The sequence below is a fragment of the Chamaea fasciata genome, unplaced genomic scaffold, assembly GCF_029207755.1.
Source record: "Chamaea fasciata isolate MVZ Bird 193981 ecotype frontalis unplaced genomic scaffold, bChaFas1.0.hap1 SCAF_3, whole genome shotgun sequence".
In the NCBI taxonomy this organism is placed as follows: Eukaryota; Metazoa; Chordata; class Aves; order Passeriformes; family Sylviidae; genus Chamaea; species Chamaea fasciata.
This window is the reverse complement of record NW_027094088.1, coordinates 36,764,874-36,778,952: the sequence shown is the minus strand read 5'-3', so window position 1 is coordinate 36,778,952 and position 14,079 is coordinate 36,764,874. Positions and strand designations below refer to the sequence as shown.

Genomic DNA, 14,079 nt, shown 5'->3' with positions numbered 1-14,079 from the left:
CTCTGATGTTTACTGTCCACTTACTTTAACAAATCGTTTGCTTCAGTCACCACTTCATAAAACCAAAGTAGGCAAAAATGTTTGTTAAGTCCTACATTTCGTTAAGATATATTGTTTTCTTTTCTTGAGATATGACATGTGTGAATATATTTCTCATTATTTTAATTTGCATTGTCTGTGTCATCCAAACCCATAATGACTTGATCTCCTTTTTGTAGTTCCTTATTTTAACATGGAAAATTGTGAGTTCTGGACAGGAACATTTAATATTTTCATACATATGTAGGCATATAAGACACGGCCTTCAGCCTCTAACATTCACATTGTAGTTCTGAATGTTAACTTTTTTTTCATGAAAAGAAAGATAGTGCAGGCCTTTCAACACTGAGATTGGTTGACTATGCCAACCTGAGGGCAAAAGCCTTTGCCTTTCTGCTTATTTGCAAGATACCTCGTGGTCCCTTGCTGCTGACCCTGTTTCTGTGTGTTGTAGTTACACAGTCAGTGCAGAGGTGAAGCGAGTGTTACTGTGCTAGACAGATGACCTTGTCTGGGCTCTAAGTAGTAGCAAATTATAAAGGCATCCTTGAGCTGGGGTAATGCACAAGCTGGAGTTAAGAGTGGGCTGTCAGCTGTCTATCTGAGAAGTATTGTCTTCTTAAAGTTCTGATAGAGATAGTATTTTTATAGGTGTATGTCTGTAAATGACATAAACATTGATGCTTGTATGACATTGTGAACATCCTTCCATGCACCTTCTGCAGATCATAAGTTGATCTTATTGTTCAAGAGAATGTTTGCTATGTTCTTGCTGACAGAATACATGCAAATATTCATTGGGTCCCTTCTTATTCTTCTACCAAGAACTAGATTATATTGGGATATGGATATCTGGAGGGTGCAGAGTCGCCTGACTGTCTCTTCATTCTTTGATTTACAATGCATGTTGTGGGGAGTGGTGTTAAGGAATTTAAAGTAAGGCAGGTGTTATTTGACAATTTTGAATCTGCTTAAATAAATTTATTCAGTGCTGGTTGTTAATAACTTTGAAATCACGCAACCAACTCGAGTCTGCTGTTCTTTCCGGACTGCCATGCAAAATGATAACATGATGGAGTTTATGCTGTTGAAAATGTAACTCAAAGCTCAAAATACATCTAGTACTATTGTAATCTAAATTACCAGAGCTCACTCATGGTGTATTTCAGATAATACTTGTTTTGCTACAAGTGTTAGTTTAATATTAATTTTGGATAGAGTCCTGAAATGTCTGTATATCACTATATGGCGTCTTTCTGTACAGGTTAATGTAAGTGCAAACATCGCATTTAAATCACAGATCCTTCACCTTATATGCTTAGGTAATTAACAAAACACCATCTTATTATTAAGCAACAAGTTTTCTGGAGATTTCAGGAACACTCAAATAATCTGATAAAACTGGTGGAGTTAAATACTTTTAGTCTACTGTTTTTTGCTTCCTTTTCCATTCTGCTTTCATCCAAGCTACTTTCACAGTAACTTCTGAGTGCCTCTAGGGAAGCCGTTTGAGGTCTTCTGGGCACTGTTTGGCTAGTATAGTAAATTGGAACTGTTGTGTGAAACCAATAAAGTGGGAAGGGTGCATGCCACAGGGAATTTGTTCATTTGGTTCCTTGATTACCCACAACCATCCAGCCATTACATCTGGGACCCTTATTGGAAACTCTTCACTGCAGCCACGCAGCATCTTAGTCGGCAATACCAGCTCTCTGAAACGGTGGAATTAACCTGGGCTCTGAAAAGCAGGTGATGTATTTTTTTTTTTTTTTTTGGTGTGTATGGCTTCTGCTGGAGGCAGGTTCTGAGTTCTAAAGCATTTTGTCTGTCCTGCCTTGTCTTAGAGAAGTGTTTCCTTCTGTTCAATTTAGGAATCAAAAACTACTAATGAAAAATCAAGAGGTAGAAGCCCGAAGCCAGCAGAATCCTCTTCACAGTCCTCCAAACATCCTTTCCAGTTGGCCAGTATTTATGAATATTATGATGCAGGGAACCACTGGTGCAAAGACTGCAATACCATCTGCGGAACCATGTTTGACTTTTTCACACACATGCATAATAAGAAACACAGACAGGTATGTTGCAGGCTTCCTTCACTAAGTGCATTTCATATTGCTATGAGTATTAACACAAAAACATACATCACAGAACTACATTTTACAAGAGAACCTGAAGTAATAATGAGCCCAAGAAGTAGCTTATCATTTTCCCCTAATATTGGACTTGAGCAGTTGTACAGCTACTGGTGTATTCCAAATATTGTAAATGGGGCCTGTGTTCAGTTTGCTGGGGTTTGCCACTTGTGTTTCACATGTTTACCTGTTCTTTGCAGTCATTTGCATTTTACACTTTTTGCAGGTTATTTTGTCATTGTAAATTGTAAAATGGGAGGGAAAAGAGAGGAAAATTAGTTCCTGTAAACATTTGCACGTTGATTTTAATGTTCAGTGTTCTAAAAGGATATTAAAAAGCAAAAAGACAAGTGTTCTTGCCTTGCTAGTGTAATATATGAGCCTGTATACCTCTGTCACTGTGCAAATAGACCCTGGATCCTTACAACAGACCTTGGGCTTCGAAGACCCAGAGTGAGACCAAACAAGACTCCATAAAACGCATTGATAAGATAACGGTTCCTGCCAAAGGTATGTTAATTTTTATTAACTCGGCTGTCATCCCTCTTTGCCCTCCAGCAGGTTCCCCTTGCTCAGAGAAAGGAATTTTCAAAACTTTACCTTAGTACAGGAGCACATATAGTTACTGTATTATTAGGAAAAAAGCAAATTATTTAGTTTCTTTGCTGTTCTTGTGGAAAAGGTCATGAAGCAAGAGTGTAGGAAAAATGTGGTTTCTTCTCTTCGTTTTAGAGATTAGTTTTTTATTTTGAATACCACTTGTCTTTCAGTGTAGTTCTGAAGTAATTTTTGCCAACATATTAGAATTCAAAGCAGGACCACAGGAGTTGGCAGTGTTTGGGTAGATCTTGCACAGTATTCCACACAGTCTTGTAGTAGACCTTTCCGTTCAGTACATTTTTAGCAGAGGTGTCCCTGAAAATTGACCGATGAGTCAATTTTCAGGGAGACCTGAATGCAGATACAGAGAATCTGAGACAGACATATGGAAGGAGCTGTAATTGAGTTGTAAATAATATAGGATTTAAAATATGAATGTCTAAAAGGCCTGCCAGTGACCAACTCATTTTATTAATCTGGTACATATTTCTAGTGGTGCCCACTAAAGAAGAACCTGCAGTGTCTTAGATAGCTGTAGCGGGTTCTGTAGGCACAAGGATGCAACCTTGGTGAACTTCAACGAAAATATTTGTGTTCTGTTTATAAACCAGGTGCTTAGTATTTGAACAGACTATACCAGAAAGATGGAAAATAGATCAAGACTGTAGGAAATGTTAACCTACTTGAATACTCCATTACCTTAATACAATGGAGAGCACTTAAATTTGAACCATAGTAATAAACATCTTCACTTTACATGTTTGTTCCTGGTAGTTGTGGTTCCTATAATGTAACGGTAACGAGAGCTGCATTAACTGTCCCTAGAAGAACACTACTGGAGGTTTTGCTGTTATTCTTTGACCAATTTTGTTAAGAGCTTGGCATTTATTAAGTTTTGTTTCTCTGATAATTTTCTTTGGCCTTTTCAGGCTCTGAGTTTCTGATTCCCATCACTGGATATTATTGCCAGCTCTGTCAGGAATTTTTTGGAGATCAAATCTCAGCAGAGCAGCATGTGAAAAGTCATCCCCACAATGAGAAATATAAGGTTGGTAACTGGTCTGCTAGGAAAGAGACATTCCCTACATTAGCTTCCCATTGTTCTGTCTTCCTTTCCTGAAGAATGACATTTAACTCCTTGGAGTATATGTATTTGGTTATCTTCTCTATATTCTACTGAACTAAATAAGCAGAACTTCCCACTGCAACAATACATAGAGATATTGTATCTGCATGAAGCTGAAGTGTCTACTGTAAAGTGACAGCACTGCTGCAAGCAGTTTGTAGTACCTCAGTTTCTTGGTAGGAAAAAGTTCCCTGTCCTCTTAGTGTTCAGATGGCACTTACTGAACAAGTCAAAATTGTCAGAGAGCTGCATATATTTATTTATTTCTCACAGAAATGGTGGCTAAAATGTTGCTGTTTATTTCCACAGAAATACATAGATGAAAACCCACTCTATGAAGAGAGGAGAAATCTAGACCGTCAAGCTGGATTGGCTGTAGTTCTGGAAACAGAGCGCAGGCGGCAAAATGAGCTGAAACGGAAATTGGTTGAGAAACAGAAGGAAGAGAAGGATGAGAAAAACCCAAAAATAATAAAGAAGGAGGAAGTAAAGAGCATGCCAGAGTCTGGAGAAGGGAATAATGAAACTCCAGGCAAAACAGATTCTTCTGGGCGAAAAATGGGTATCATGGTAAAGCTAAAGAAGGAAGAGAAAACAGAGGAGAAGAAAGAAGAAAAGAAAGAGGAATCTAAAAAGGAATCACCAAGCCAGACCTCCTTTGGGAAATTCAGCTGGAAAAAGACAGAGAGAGAGGATAAAACCCCAGGGGCTATTCCAAAGGAAGAGAATACAGAAGGAAACAAAGAGGAGAACAAGTGTCAGTCTGTGAAATCCCATATCAAGCCCATTGAAATCAAGCTGTCTGGGAAAACTGTTATTCCGCACACTAGCCCATGGATACCAGTTGTTTCCACACCGACACCAACAAAAATTCTCCCCAATCTACCAGTCCCCACCATGATTTTCAGGAAGTCTAATACTGCAACAGTTAGTAAACCACCACCTTTGAACACCTTTTTATCCATAAAATCCTCTGGAACTACCACCAAACCACTGCCAGTGGTAAAAGAAACAAGTGCAGATCTTCTACTGCCTCCAGATATAATATCAAAAGCTTTTGGAGGAGAAGAAGTCATTTTAAAAGGCTCAGAGGAGGATTTGAAAGCAGCAGAGAAAAATGAGTCTTCTCAGACTGCAGATAGACTACCTCCACCCTGTCCTCCACCAGCAGTGCAGCCAGCAGCTCTCATCCCTGCAGATGAAGTAGCTCCAGGTGTGTCTGAAAGTGAACAGACAATGTTGGCAATGCCTGTGAGACCACCACCACCTTCAACTGCTTTCAGTGAACAAGCAAAAAAGATAGAGAAGCGGAATTCTTGCTTGGCCACAGCCAATGCTAAGGATCTCTATGATATTTTCTACAGTAGTGGTGGAAAGGGTTCAACTGACAGTAAACTTGCGAGTTCTGTGCTTCCAAATGGAGAAAACCCTAACATAACAAAACCTGCAGACTTACCTGCAAATCACAGAACAAATAGTAGCTCATCCTCATTGAAAGAGGATTCTGGGAATGTGGATTCCTCACAGTGTAATAATCAAATGACAGGGGGTTTGGTTCCTGTTGAAACTCAGGCTGAAATGAACAAGAAATCACTTCAGCCTCACCTATCAGAAATGGCAGTGACAGAATTACCAGAAAAAAACCCTATTTCTGCTATTCAGATGCCTGCAGAAATTGGACTCGTTGATACAGGAGGTGGAGAGCAGGCAGGCGGTCTGGAATTCTGTGATCTACACAAAACTGAGGTCCAAGAGAAGGTTGGACAGGAAGATGGAAATAAATCTCCAGTTACAAACACAAATGTTCCTGGCACCTTGGAGAAAGACACAAAGACGAAAGACTGGGAAATAAAAGCATTAAAGCCTAAGCATAGCCTACACCCAAAGACTTTGTTACCTGAGACGCAGAATGAAATTCAAAGTTTGGGAAATTCCCATTTGGTAGAGGAAAAGTTAAATGATAACTGTAGAACTCGCTCAGAAACTGTTAGTCCAGACTTGCTCTGGGGCACTTCCAGAACTAGTAATGGAAAAGAACAGATAGTCACAACTCATTCTTGTTCTGAAACTGGTTGGCATCTATCAAATACTCCAAATCCAGAAATAAAATCTGTTTCTAATGAGGTTAATGCTTCAGAATTGGCAGAGGGACAGACAGAAACTAGAAATACCCTATTAGAAGCTCAAGAAAAAGTTCAACCTAAACCTTCAGGCTGTACAGTGTTAGATAACCAAACCCAGAAGCAGGGAGTTGAGCGGTTAGACAATACCTGCTCAAACATTGTTGAGATCAGATCCAGTCTAGAATTAGTAGCTGAAAATGAAAAAAAGTCATTAGGACACACTAGATCTGATGTAAGAATAGATAATTTTCTTTTCAAGAGACCATCAGAGGATGTGAAACACATGAAGACTTCCTCACAGAAAGCAGAGCTTGAGTTGAAAAGCACTGATTTCAGTTTGGGAGACAGTAAGGTAAAACATGAATGTTTCAACCTCCTTTCAGCAGGACTTTTAAAAGAAAATACAGAAGAAGTCACAAAACTAGAAACTATTGCATCCATTAGTCTGGAATCAAGTAAACATAAAAAACTGGGCGTTGAAAGAACAGTAAATGAAACAGAGATTGCTGATTTTGCTACACTGACTTCTGGTAGTTGTGAAGATAAAATTTGCACACGGATTTCTCAGAAACCTATGCTGCAGCCTGGATCACAGACCTCAAATAGTGACACTACAGAAGTGGTCATGCCAGTTCCAGAAATGCAGGGCATTTCTCCCACATCTGAGGTACTTGTGAAGGTGAAGGAGGGCAAAGGTGGCACTGTTGAAATGCCGTCACTGAGTTGCGACAGAGGCAGCACAGAAGGTCAGGCTTCTGAGTGCATGGAAACTTTATTGCCTGGGCTCAAAGAAACACATGGGAACGTGGGTGGCTCAGGAGGCAAGGGAATGTGCACCATCCAGAGCAAGAAGACTGAGCAAACAGAAGCTGCTGACAGTAGTTTGGAAGCTACAGTAAATTCAGGAATTGCTGAAAGCATAGCAGAAAGCCCAGTGGGTTGAAGTAAATCCAGCCAGTCCCAATATTTGAGGAGCCAGAGCTGGGATTATGTATGTTTTTTGTTTGTTTTTCTTTTTGTTCCAGTTGAGAGTTTTGGGTGTATTTTGCATTCTGTGGTAGGACTTGACTAAAGTGAAACGTAAATCATCAGAAGGCAGTCACGTACTTTATTCTGTACATAATTAATTATGTAAAATGTTTTTTCATGTGAATTTTTTTGCCAATTTCTTTTCTACACTCTGCTATTAAAATGGAATCTCGTTTATAATGCGTGCGTCTTCTTTATTTTGGGGGCTTTTATTCTTTGACTATTCCTGGGTGTTTTCCAGCTCACCCAGTTTGTGTCAGTAGCACCTTGAGTAGCCCACCTGCTGAGAGAAGCTCAAGAACAGCAATTTAGTACTGAGGAAATGGAGACTTGCAGAAGAACTAAAACTTCTTTGAACTGTAATGCATGGGTTTGTTTACTTTTGTTGTTTGAAATGCAAGAATGTGTTTAGAGTTGATTTTGTTTGTCTATTTATCTGTCTCTGTAATTTGTAATTACTGTTGTATTACATCTGTACTTGAGGTGTTTTACTGTATTGTATAAGCACATGTATGGATGCCACACCACTAAGCAAGGGGAGAAAATCTGTCCCGACTGGCATTTGGAGAAGAAAACTAATCGGTAAGGCTCTGTGGCCTGACGCCTGGACCAGTCATACTGAGGTCACTTACATGATTTGAAATGGGCTTTCTTTAATTTTATTGTGATCCAGTAACTATTTGTGTTAAATCATTTAGCAGCTGACCAGCTCTGAAGAAGTAGAAGATCAGAACCCTGGTGTCAGGAATTGGACTCGCTTCATGTGATACAGACACATGCATGCCTACCCTGAATGGTCCTTGAGCTATTGAGTGTGATGGTTCTCATTTGTATAGCTTGTTAAACACTAAAGTATTAAATGTATTTCCTTGGATAAATATAACATTTTTATTTGTAAATTGTTAAAAAAAATAAACATATGGAGATCAACAAGACTTTCTTCTTGTTTTTTTTTTTTCTTAACTCAGTAAAAGTGTTTTATTTCAATTAGTTTCTGACTTCTGTAGTAGTTGATAAAATTGAGAAACTGTAGAGGATGAAGATACTCAATGGTTAGCCTGCTCAATAAAAAACAGTTTATTTCCAGCTGAAGTCAATGGAAGAACTACTGTCAACATCATCAGTGGAAGTTTGTTTGAAGTCCTGAACCCTGTGTAAAACCAGAGGTGGGGCGTCAGGGAGGGACCCCAGCAGAGCTTGAATTTCTATAATCGCTACCTGCACATGGACCTCTGGAGAAGGCAAAATCACCGTTTGTCTTCGTTTTCCATGACTATGTGTGAGGAAGGTATGAAATGTTTCTCAGAGTCTTATGGTGGTTTTCATACAAGAAATGTAAGAACTGTCTAAGCTGAATTTGGAAATCTAGTATAAATGGTCAAGTCAACAGTAAAGAGGTAATTAAGTAAAAACAGTAAAAAAGTAATTAAGAAGGGAAGAGAGTTTTGAGAAAGTCTCTTTGAGCTGGTTTTATGATGTTAAGCAGTTGCTGCATTGAATATAGGAAATCTTTGTTAGTATTGTTGCCCTACTTTCATCAGATAGCTGATTTACTGTCAAAACCAAAGAAAGCAAGGTTTGACATGCTTTGATAGTTTAAGATGGAGTTGGGCAATGAATAGAGATTGCTTAAATCCTTGTTTATAAAGAAGTCCTTTGTAGTTGCTGCTTGGTGTTCTTCTGTATTTTTTTTATAGTATACCTCTGTTTGTTTGTTTACATTTGACAGATAAATTTCCCCCCACATTTTCTTTCCAATTTTTTTCAGTAAAGTGCCCGGTCTCTTGTAAATCCACAGAGGAAGAGGGGAATTGATTTTCTTACCTGCCTTGTATTGAGAGATATAAGTGCAGGGAAGGAAAATATTAAAGGGAAGGCTGAATTTTTCTAGAGTTCTGCACTTTAAATGGTGCTGTTTTGGAATACACGCATGCTTTCTGGTTAGTTTCCTTTTGCAGATTGATTTTCATGAAGGTCTCAGTGCATACAGTGGCAAACGGAGTAATCTGGACAGTCTTCTTCAGACAACCTTATTCAATGCTGTGTTATATGTGTGGAACTTAATTTAAAATATTACTTTATTTTTGAGGAAAGGATAATATAATTCCATTGCCCTTGTTCTGTGTTCTACAGTTGCTTCTACAAGTAGTGGTCTTGGTCAGTGCTGAACCTGGCTGGCCATGAATGGAGAGGAGCTAGCACCAAGGGCAAGCAAGAACTTTGCAAAGGAGAAACTGGGAGTTGTTACCCCATATATGTCTAAAGCTTTCTGGAATCTGAACTTTCCTGTGGTCTAAGTTAAATACTACTTATCTTCATGCTCTTTATCCCTGAGAGGGGGCAGGGCTTTTTAGTCCTGGAAGGAAGATTAACTTTGTCTCTTTTGGGGAAGGAGTAAACGGTTATCCTTGAACCTCTGGAATGGACAAGAACATTTTGGGTAGTGTAGGTGATGACATCTAGGCAATTTGGCAGACAAGAGGCATTAACACTGTAATTTCATAAAATGGCATGTATTTTTATTTATGTATTTTATCTTTTTTTTTCCTTTTTTTTTTTTTTTCTCTCCTGTGGTTTCCAGAGTAAATGATTTATCCACTGTACTCGTTCCTTGTGCTGGCAGAGCTGTAGCATAGTGCACCGACTGGGAAGCCTAATATCTGGGCTGGCCTTGGACTCTTCCAGATCCTCAGGAGGAGGGGTGAGTTAATGGGGATTTACTTGTTTATTTGAATGGTGCAATACCTCTCCTTCCTGACATAGTTCTCTAAAAACTGCATAAAACATAGGAAGTTACCTTTTTCCTGGTTTTCAGAAAGGTTCTGATAGGAATGAAACAAATATAGTTAGAATGTTTCTATCTTTACTTCAAACCAGGCACAAATACCTAGTAAATTCAAAGAACAATAGATTAACTCTTAAGTCTTCATTTGATGCCGTAACCTTTAGTTTGTCGTGATGGAAGCTGGCACATCCTTTCTGCTGGATGTTGCAAAACCAAGCTTGATTAAGAAGCAGTGGGAGAAGAGACATAGAAATGCTGCGGTCATCCTATCAATCTGTTTTAAGGCCACGTGGATTTTTAATACTTCTTTCAGTTTCTTTGAGTGTATATTTGGAAAGGAGAAGAAACCTTCAAATATTTTAGACAAAACACAGTAATTTTTCCTGGGGTAGTCTGTTGGGTAGGTAAACCTTGCTTCTACTTGCTGGAATCTTGTCTTTGACTAAGTTTTAACTAAGCAGTAGATGAGCTTTTGGGGGGATTTTTTGTTTGTTTTAGAATTTTGAATAGTGTGTGAGCAGGGAAGAAAAGTAGCAACCATAATTCTGTTAGTAACTTTTTTTTGAAATGCATTTGTGCCCTAGTGGTAAAAAGTATAAGTAGTAGATTAAGATATAAGGTCTCTGCCATTTGGCACAGATTTTCCAGAATCATCATCCCTGGAAGTATTCAGAAGACATGTGGATGTGGCACTTGAGGACATGGGTCAGTGGTGAACACAATGGTGCCGGGTTAACAGCTGGACTCAATGATCTTAGAAGTCTTTTCCAATCTTTGTGGTGTTATGATTCCTTAATTTTTGCCAAAAATTTCTGCTCATTCTTACCTAAGAGAAGCTTCACAAAGAACTTAAATTTTCTCATGGAAACAGTAGGAAATGTGGGCAAGGTCGATTATTTTTTTTATCCTGGTAAACCCCAAACATTTTTTAGAAATATCTTATGAAAGTAAGTGATGATAGCAGAAATTTTAAAAAAAACAAACCCACAACCATCCACCAAACCAGTGCATCCCAAAGCATGACAAAACTGTATTTCTTCAGTGCAGAGGGCAAGAGAAACCACCTGAGGCAAGTTTTCATGTGGCACCTGATGTAATACTGTGTCCGTTTATTATTCTTTCAGAACATTACAGAAGGTTGGAGGGAGCAAAATCATTCTTTGAGACAGAACTCAGTCCTTTTGTCCCTGCTGCACGGCTATGTGCAAACAGCCTACGTGCCAGCAGTGTGGGAGTATAAAGCAGCCATAAAATCTATTTTACTTGACTCCTCTGCTTCTGTCTGGCATGAAGAAGAAGAGAGAGATGCAAGTTATGCTTGCTAGACTATCCTTTCTGTCAGCTGTTTTCAGACAATATGAATGTATTCATGTTTGTAGCCAACTTGAGCAGAATAACACAGCTGCAGACTGTTTTATTCTGCCTTAGAGCAGAAATCCAAGGCTCCACAGTTAGAATTAGTTTCTGGGTTTTGTTTTCTGATCCCACCTCCACCTCTTCTTGGGCTGTCATCTTGCTTGTGATGAGAAGGCTGATTACCGTATGTTAGCAGTTCTAGGCTCTGTTAAAATGAGTCAAGCTGCTGTTGTAATTCCCGGGAAGCTGTCCATCAACTGGGGAAGCAGAGAGCAGAGCCATTAGAGTTGGTTGGGCAGGTGGTGGAGAACAGTTGAACACCTGCAGGAAATAAAACCTGCAGCAGAGCTGCTTCAAGGCAATCGGTATTCCCTTTCCCAGCAGCCTGACTGAAGAATCTTCATTTTACAGACAGTAATGTTTTCAATTCTTAATCAAATACAATTTTTCTTCAAGAAGCTGCTTTTGTGGGGGAGTTTCAGCCAGAACCTAAGCAGCACTGAAATACTACGAGCCATTTGTGTTACTACCCTGTTTAATTTGCTTACAAACTTTGGATGAATGTAGAAACAAAATAACACTTTATGAGCTGCTGTAGCTGTGATGGATGAAAAGCCCTGTATTAGCTATCTCATAAAGAAATGATAGGGATGGTATTCATATCAGATCTCACCTTAAGCTGTATTCGTATCCTGTCAGAGATGAAAAAAAGCCCAGGAATTAAATGTAAATGCCAATAATTAGATGAGAGGAGTCTTGTAGCTAGGCACCTGCCAAGATGGGTATTTAGACATACTTGATTAGTGGGGGGAAAAAAATAAAAAGTCCATTAGCAAAGGGATATCAGTCACTTCACTTTCTCTTAAGAACTGTAGGCTTAATGGAATTAAACCCATTTAATATGGTGCTTTCCAGGTACTGTTTAAATTTCACGTCCTCTGCTAGTTGGTTTCACACGTTATATTGCTTTACCAAGGTGAGAGAATAGCTCAAAATGAGTGTATCTCTGTCATGTCCAAGCTAGGGTTACAAAAGTAATTCACACTTCTATTTTACGTATTCAGTGCAGTGAAGTCATGCAATGGATTCAGTTTGGCCGGGTGAAAAAAAAATCCCATATTTGCATTGCTGTAAGTCCTTCATCATTCACATTTGATCTGTCTGGCAGTTGATACAAGATACAGGCATGGACAACCTGCCTCAAGCTGCTACAATGTCTACAGAAGAGAGATCATCCAAAATAGAAAATGACATGTAATTACTTCTCCAAGAGTTGAATTTGTGCTTCTGAATGCAAGAAAGGCTTACAGGTTCAAGGTTTATTTCAGGTTTGTAAGATGAAACTGTATGCTTTACATGGTTAGCATACTAGACTAAAGTATCAAATACATGGCCCTTAGTTATCCTACTTCTACAAATCCCTTCTCCTAGTGAGCTGTCTACATTCACAGTGTGTTCATTGACAACTGTTTTCATTTTGTATTATGCTTCTGTTACGACCCATCCCTGAAGGTGGGTAACTGAGGTTCCTGTTAATAATACATGCCTTGGGGTGGATTAGAGTGAAATGACACTAAATGACCAGTGTTTATATATATATATATATATGTGCCAGGTTTATTTCAGAACTATTTGGTTGCAAAGGATAGGAGGCTTGTAGCTGGTTTGATTATGATCTGTAGAAATATAACAATGTGGAAGTGTAAAAATAACATGTAAGAAAACGTATAAAGAAAAGAAGAAAGAATGAATAGGTGAAAGATCTCAGAAATTAGTTTGAGGGCACTTTGGGGGGTCTTTGTGGTTTATGTCACCTTTTAAGACGTGACAGCTGCCTCTCACTACAGTGTAGTTTAGCCAGTTATGCCTTGGGAGGAATGAACACCTTCAGGCCTATGTGTGAATACCTCGATAACCTCCCCAGCTACTCCACTTCCAAAGGGTCTTTTTGTCAGCCTTCTCCCTTATCTGGCTCAAACCCCAGCTGTAGCACCTGCTGCTTTTTCAAGTGGCCGACTGGCCATTAACGTTCCAGTCAAACAGCTTGACAAATTCCTTCCAGACTAGCTGTTAAGCTATTGAAAGGTTTTGATACGGAGGGGAGGGAAACAATTAAAAGGGCCTAAGATTTGGGGTAGTAACAGTCAAATCCATCAGCAAGTGGGATTTTAGGATGAACGTAGTTTGCTGTAACAAGTCTCTGTCTTTGCCGCTCTTGATTACTTTCCACAGGAGCAAAGAAAATGTTATCCAGAATTGCCAGACTTCTGGAAACCTCTTCTGAGAAGGTGAGTGCAGATTTGCATGACTAGAATGGTATCTTTTGCTCCTCTCTTTGGTGTGAGGGCACATTCTTTTCGTTATTATTAATGTGAATAATCAGTGAGACTTTCTCTGTATTTTTACTACTTAAACCTGCTGGTCATGGGTATGTCTCTAATTTAAGCTCTTTTGCCAGCATCCGAGAAGACTCTGTATGTGTGGATTCCTTTCTCTCATTTAAATAATGTTATTTTAAAAACAAACATTAAACTTTTATGAAATTATACTGATTCCTGACTGTTGTTTGTTTAAAAATTGCTCTCTAAAGAGGATTTAAAAAGTGCAGGCTACTACGAGGCATTAGTAGTGGCAGGAGAGGGCACTGGATTCTGAAGCTTCTTGATTCATAGGGCCTTTACTGGCCCTTCTCTATCCCTTGGAAGAGCTGCTTAAAGTAGGGAAAAAGGCTTTTTAAAGCTTCTGTCTCTATACTTAATTCAGAATCTTGCAGCTATTTTTAAGCTCAGCTACCCTGTTAAATTATTCATGCAAACTTCTTTGTCATGTGTTCACAGAAGTGCCTTGTTAACTCTTGTCACAAGTTTTCATCTCAAGGGAAGTGGTGCT

The 14,079-nt window shown here is 39.0% G+C and overlaps 1 protein-coding gene across 3 annotated transcripts in view; it reads left to right on the top strand.

Annotated features, from left to right (window-relative positions):
• Window positions 1-13,715, top strand: part of ZNF318 (zinc finger protein 318) — a 32,014-nt gene extending 18,299 nt beyond the window's left edge. Inside the window, exons 7-11 of one of the 3 annotated variants that reach the window (XR_010719973.1) lie at window positions 1,911-2,114; window positions 2,582-2,681; window positions 3,701-3,819; window positions 4,207-7,631; window positions 7,748-7,984. Coding sequence is in view for 1 of the 3 variants with exons in the window: in XM_066178612.1 (XP_066034709.1) it covers window positions 1,911-2,114; window positions 2,582-2,681; window positions 3,701-3,819; window positions 4,207-6,963 (3,180 nt within the window). In the remaining 2 variants the exon portion in view is untranslated. Of the gene's footprint in view, window positions 1-1,910; window positions 2,115-2,581; window positions 2,682-3,700; window positions 3,820-4,206; window positions 7,985-9,630; window positions 9,751-12,358 lie in introns of those variants that run through there. The other 2 variants (XM_066178612.1, XR_010719974.1) reach the window with 2 other exon arrangements.
• Window positions 13,716-14,079: the final 364 nt, after the last annotated feature.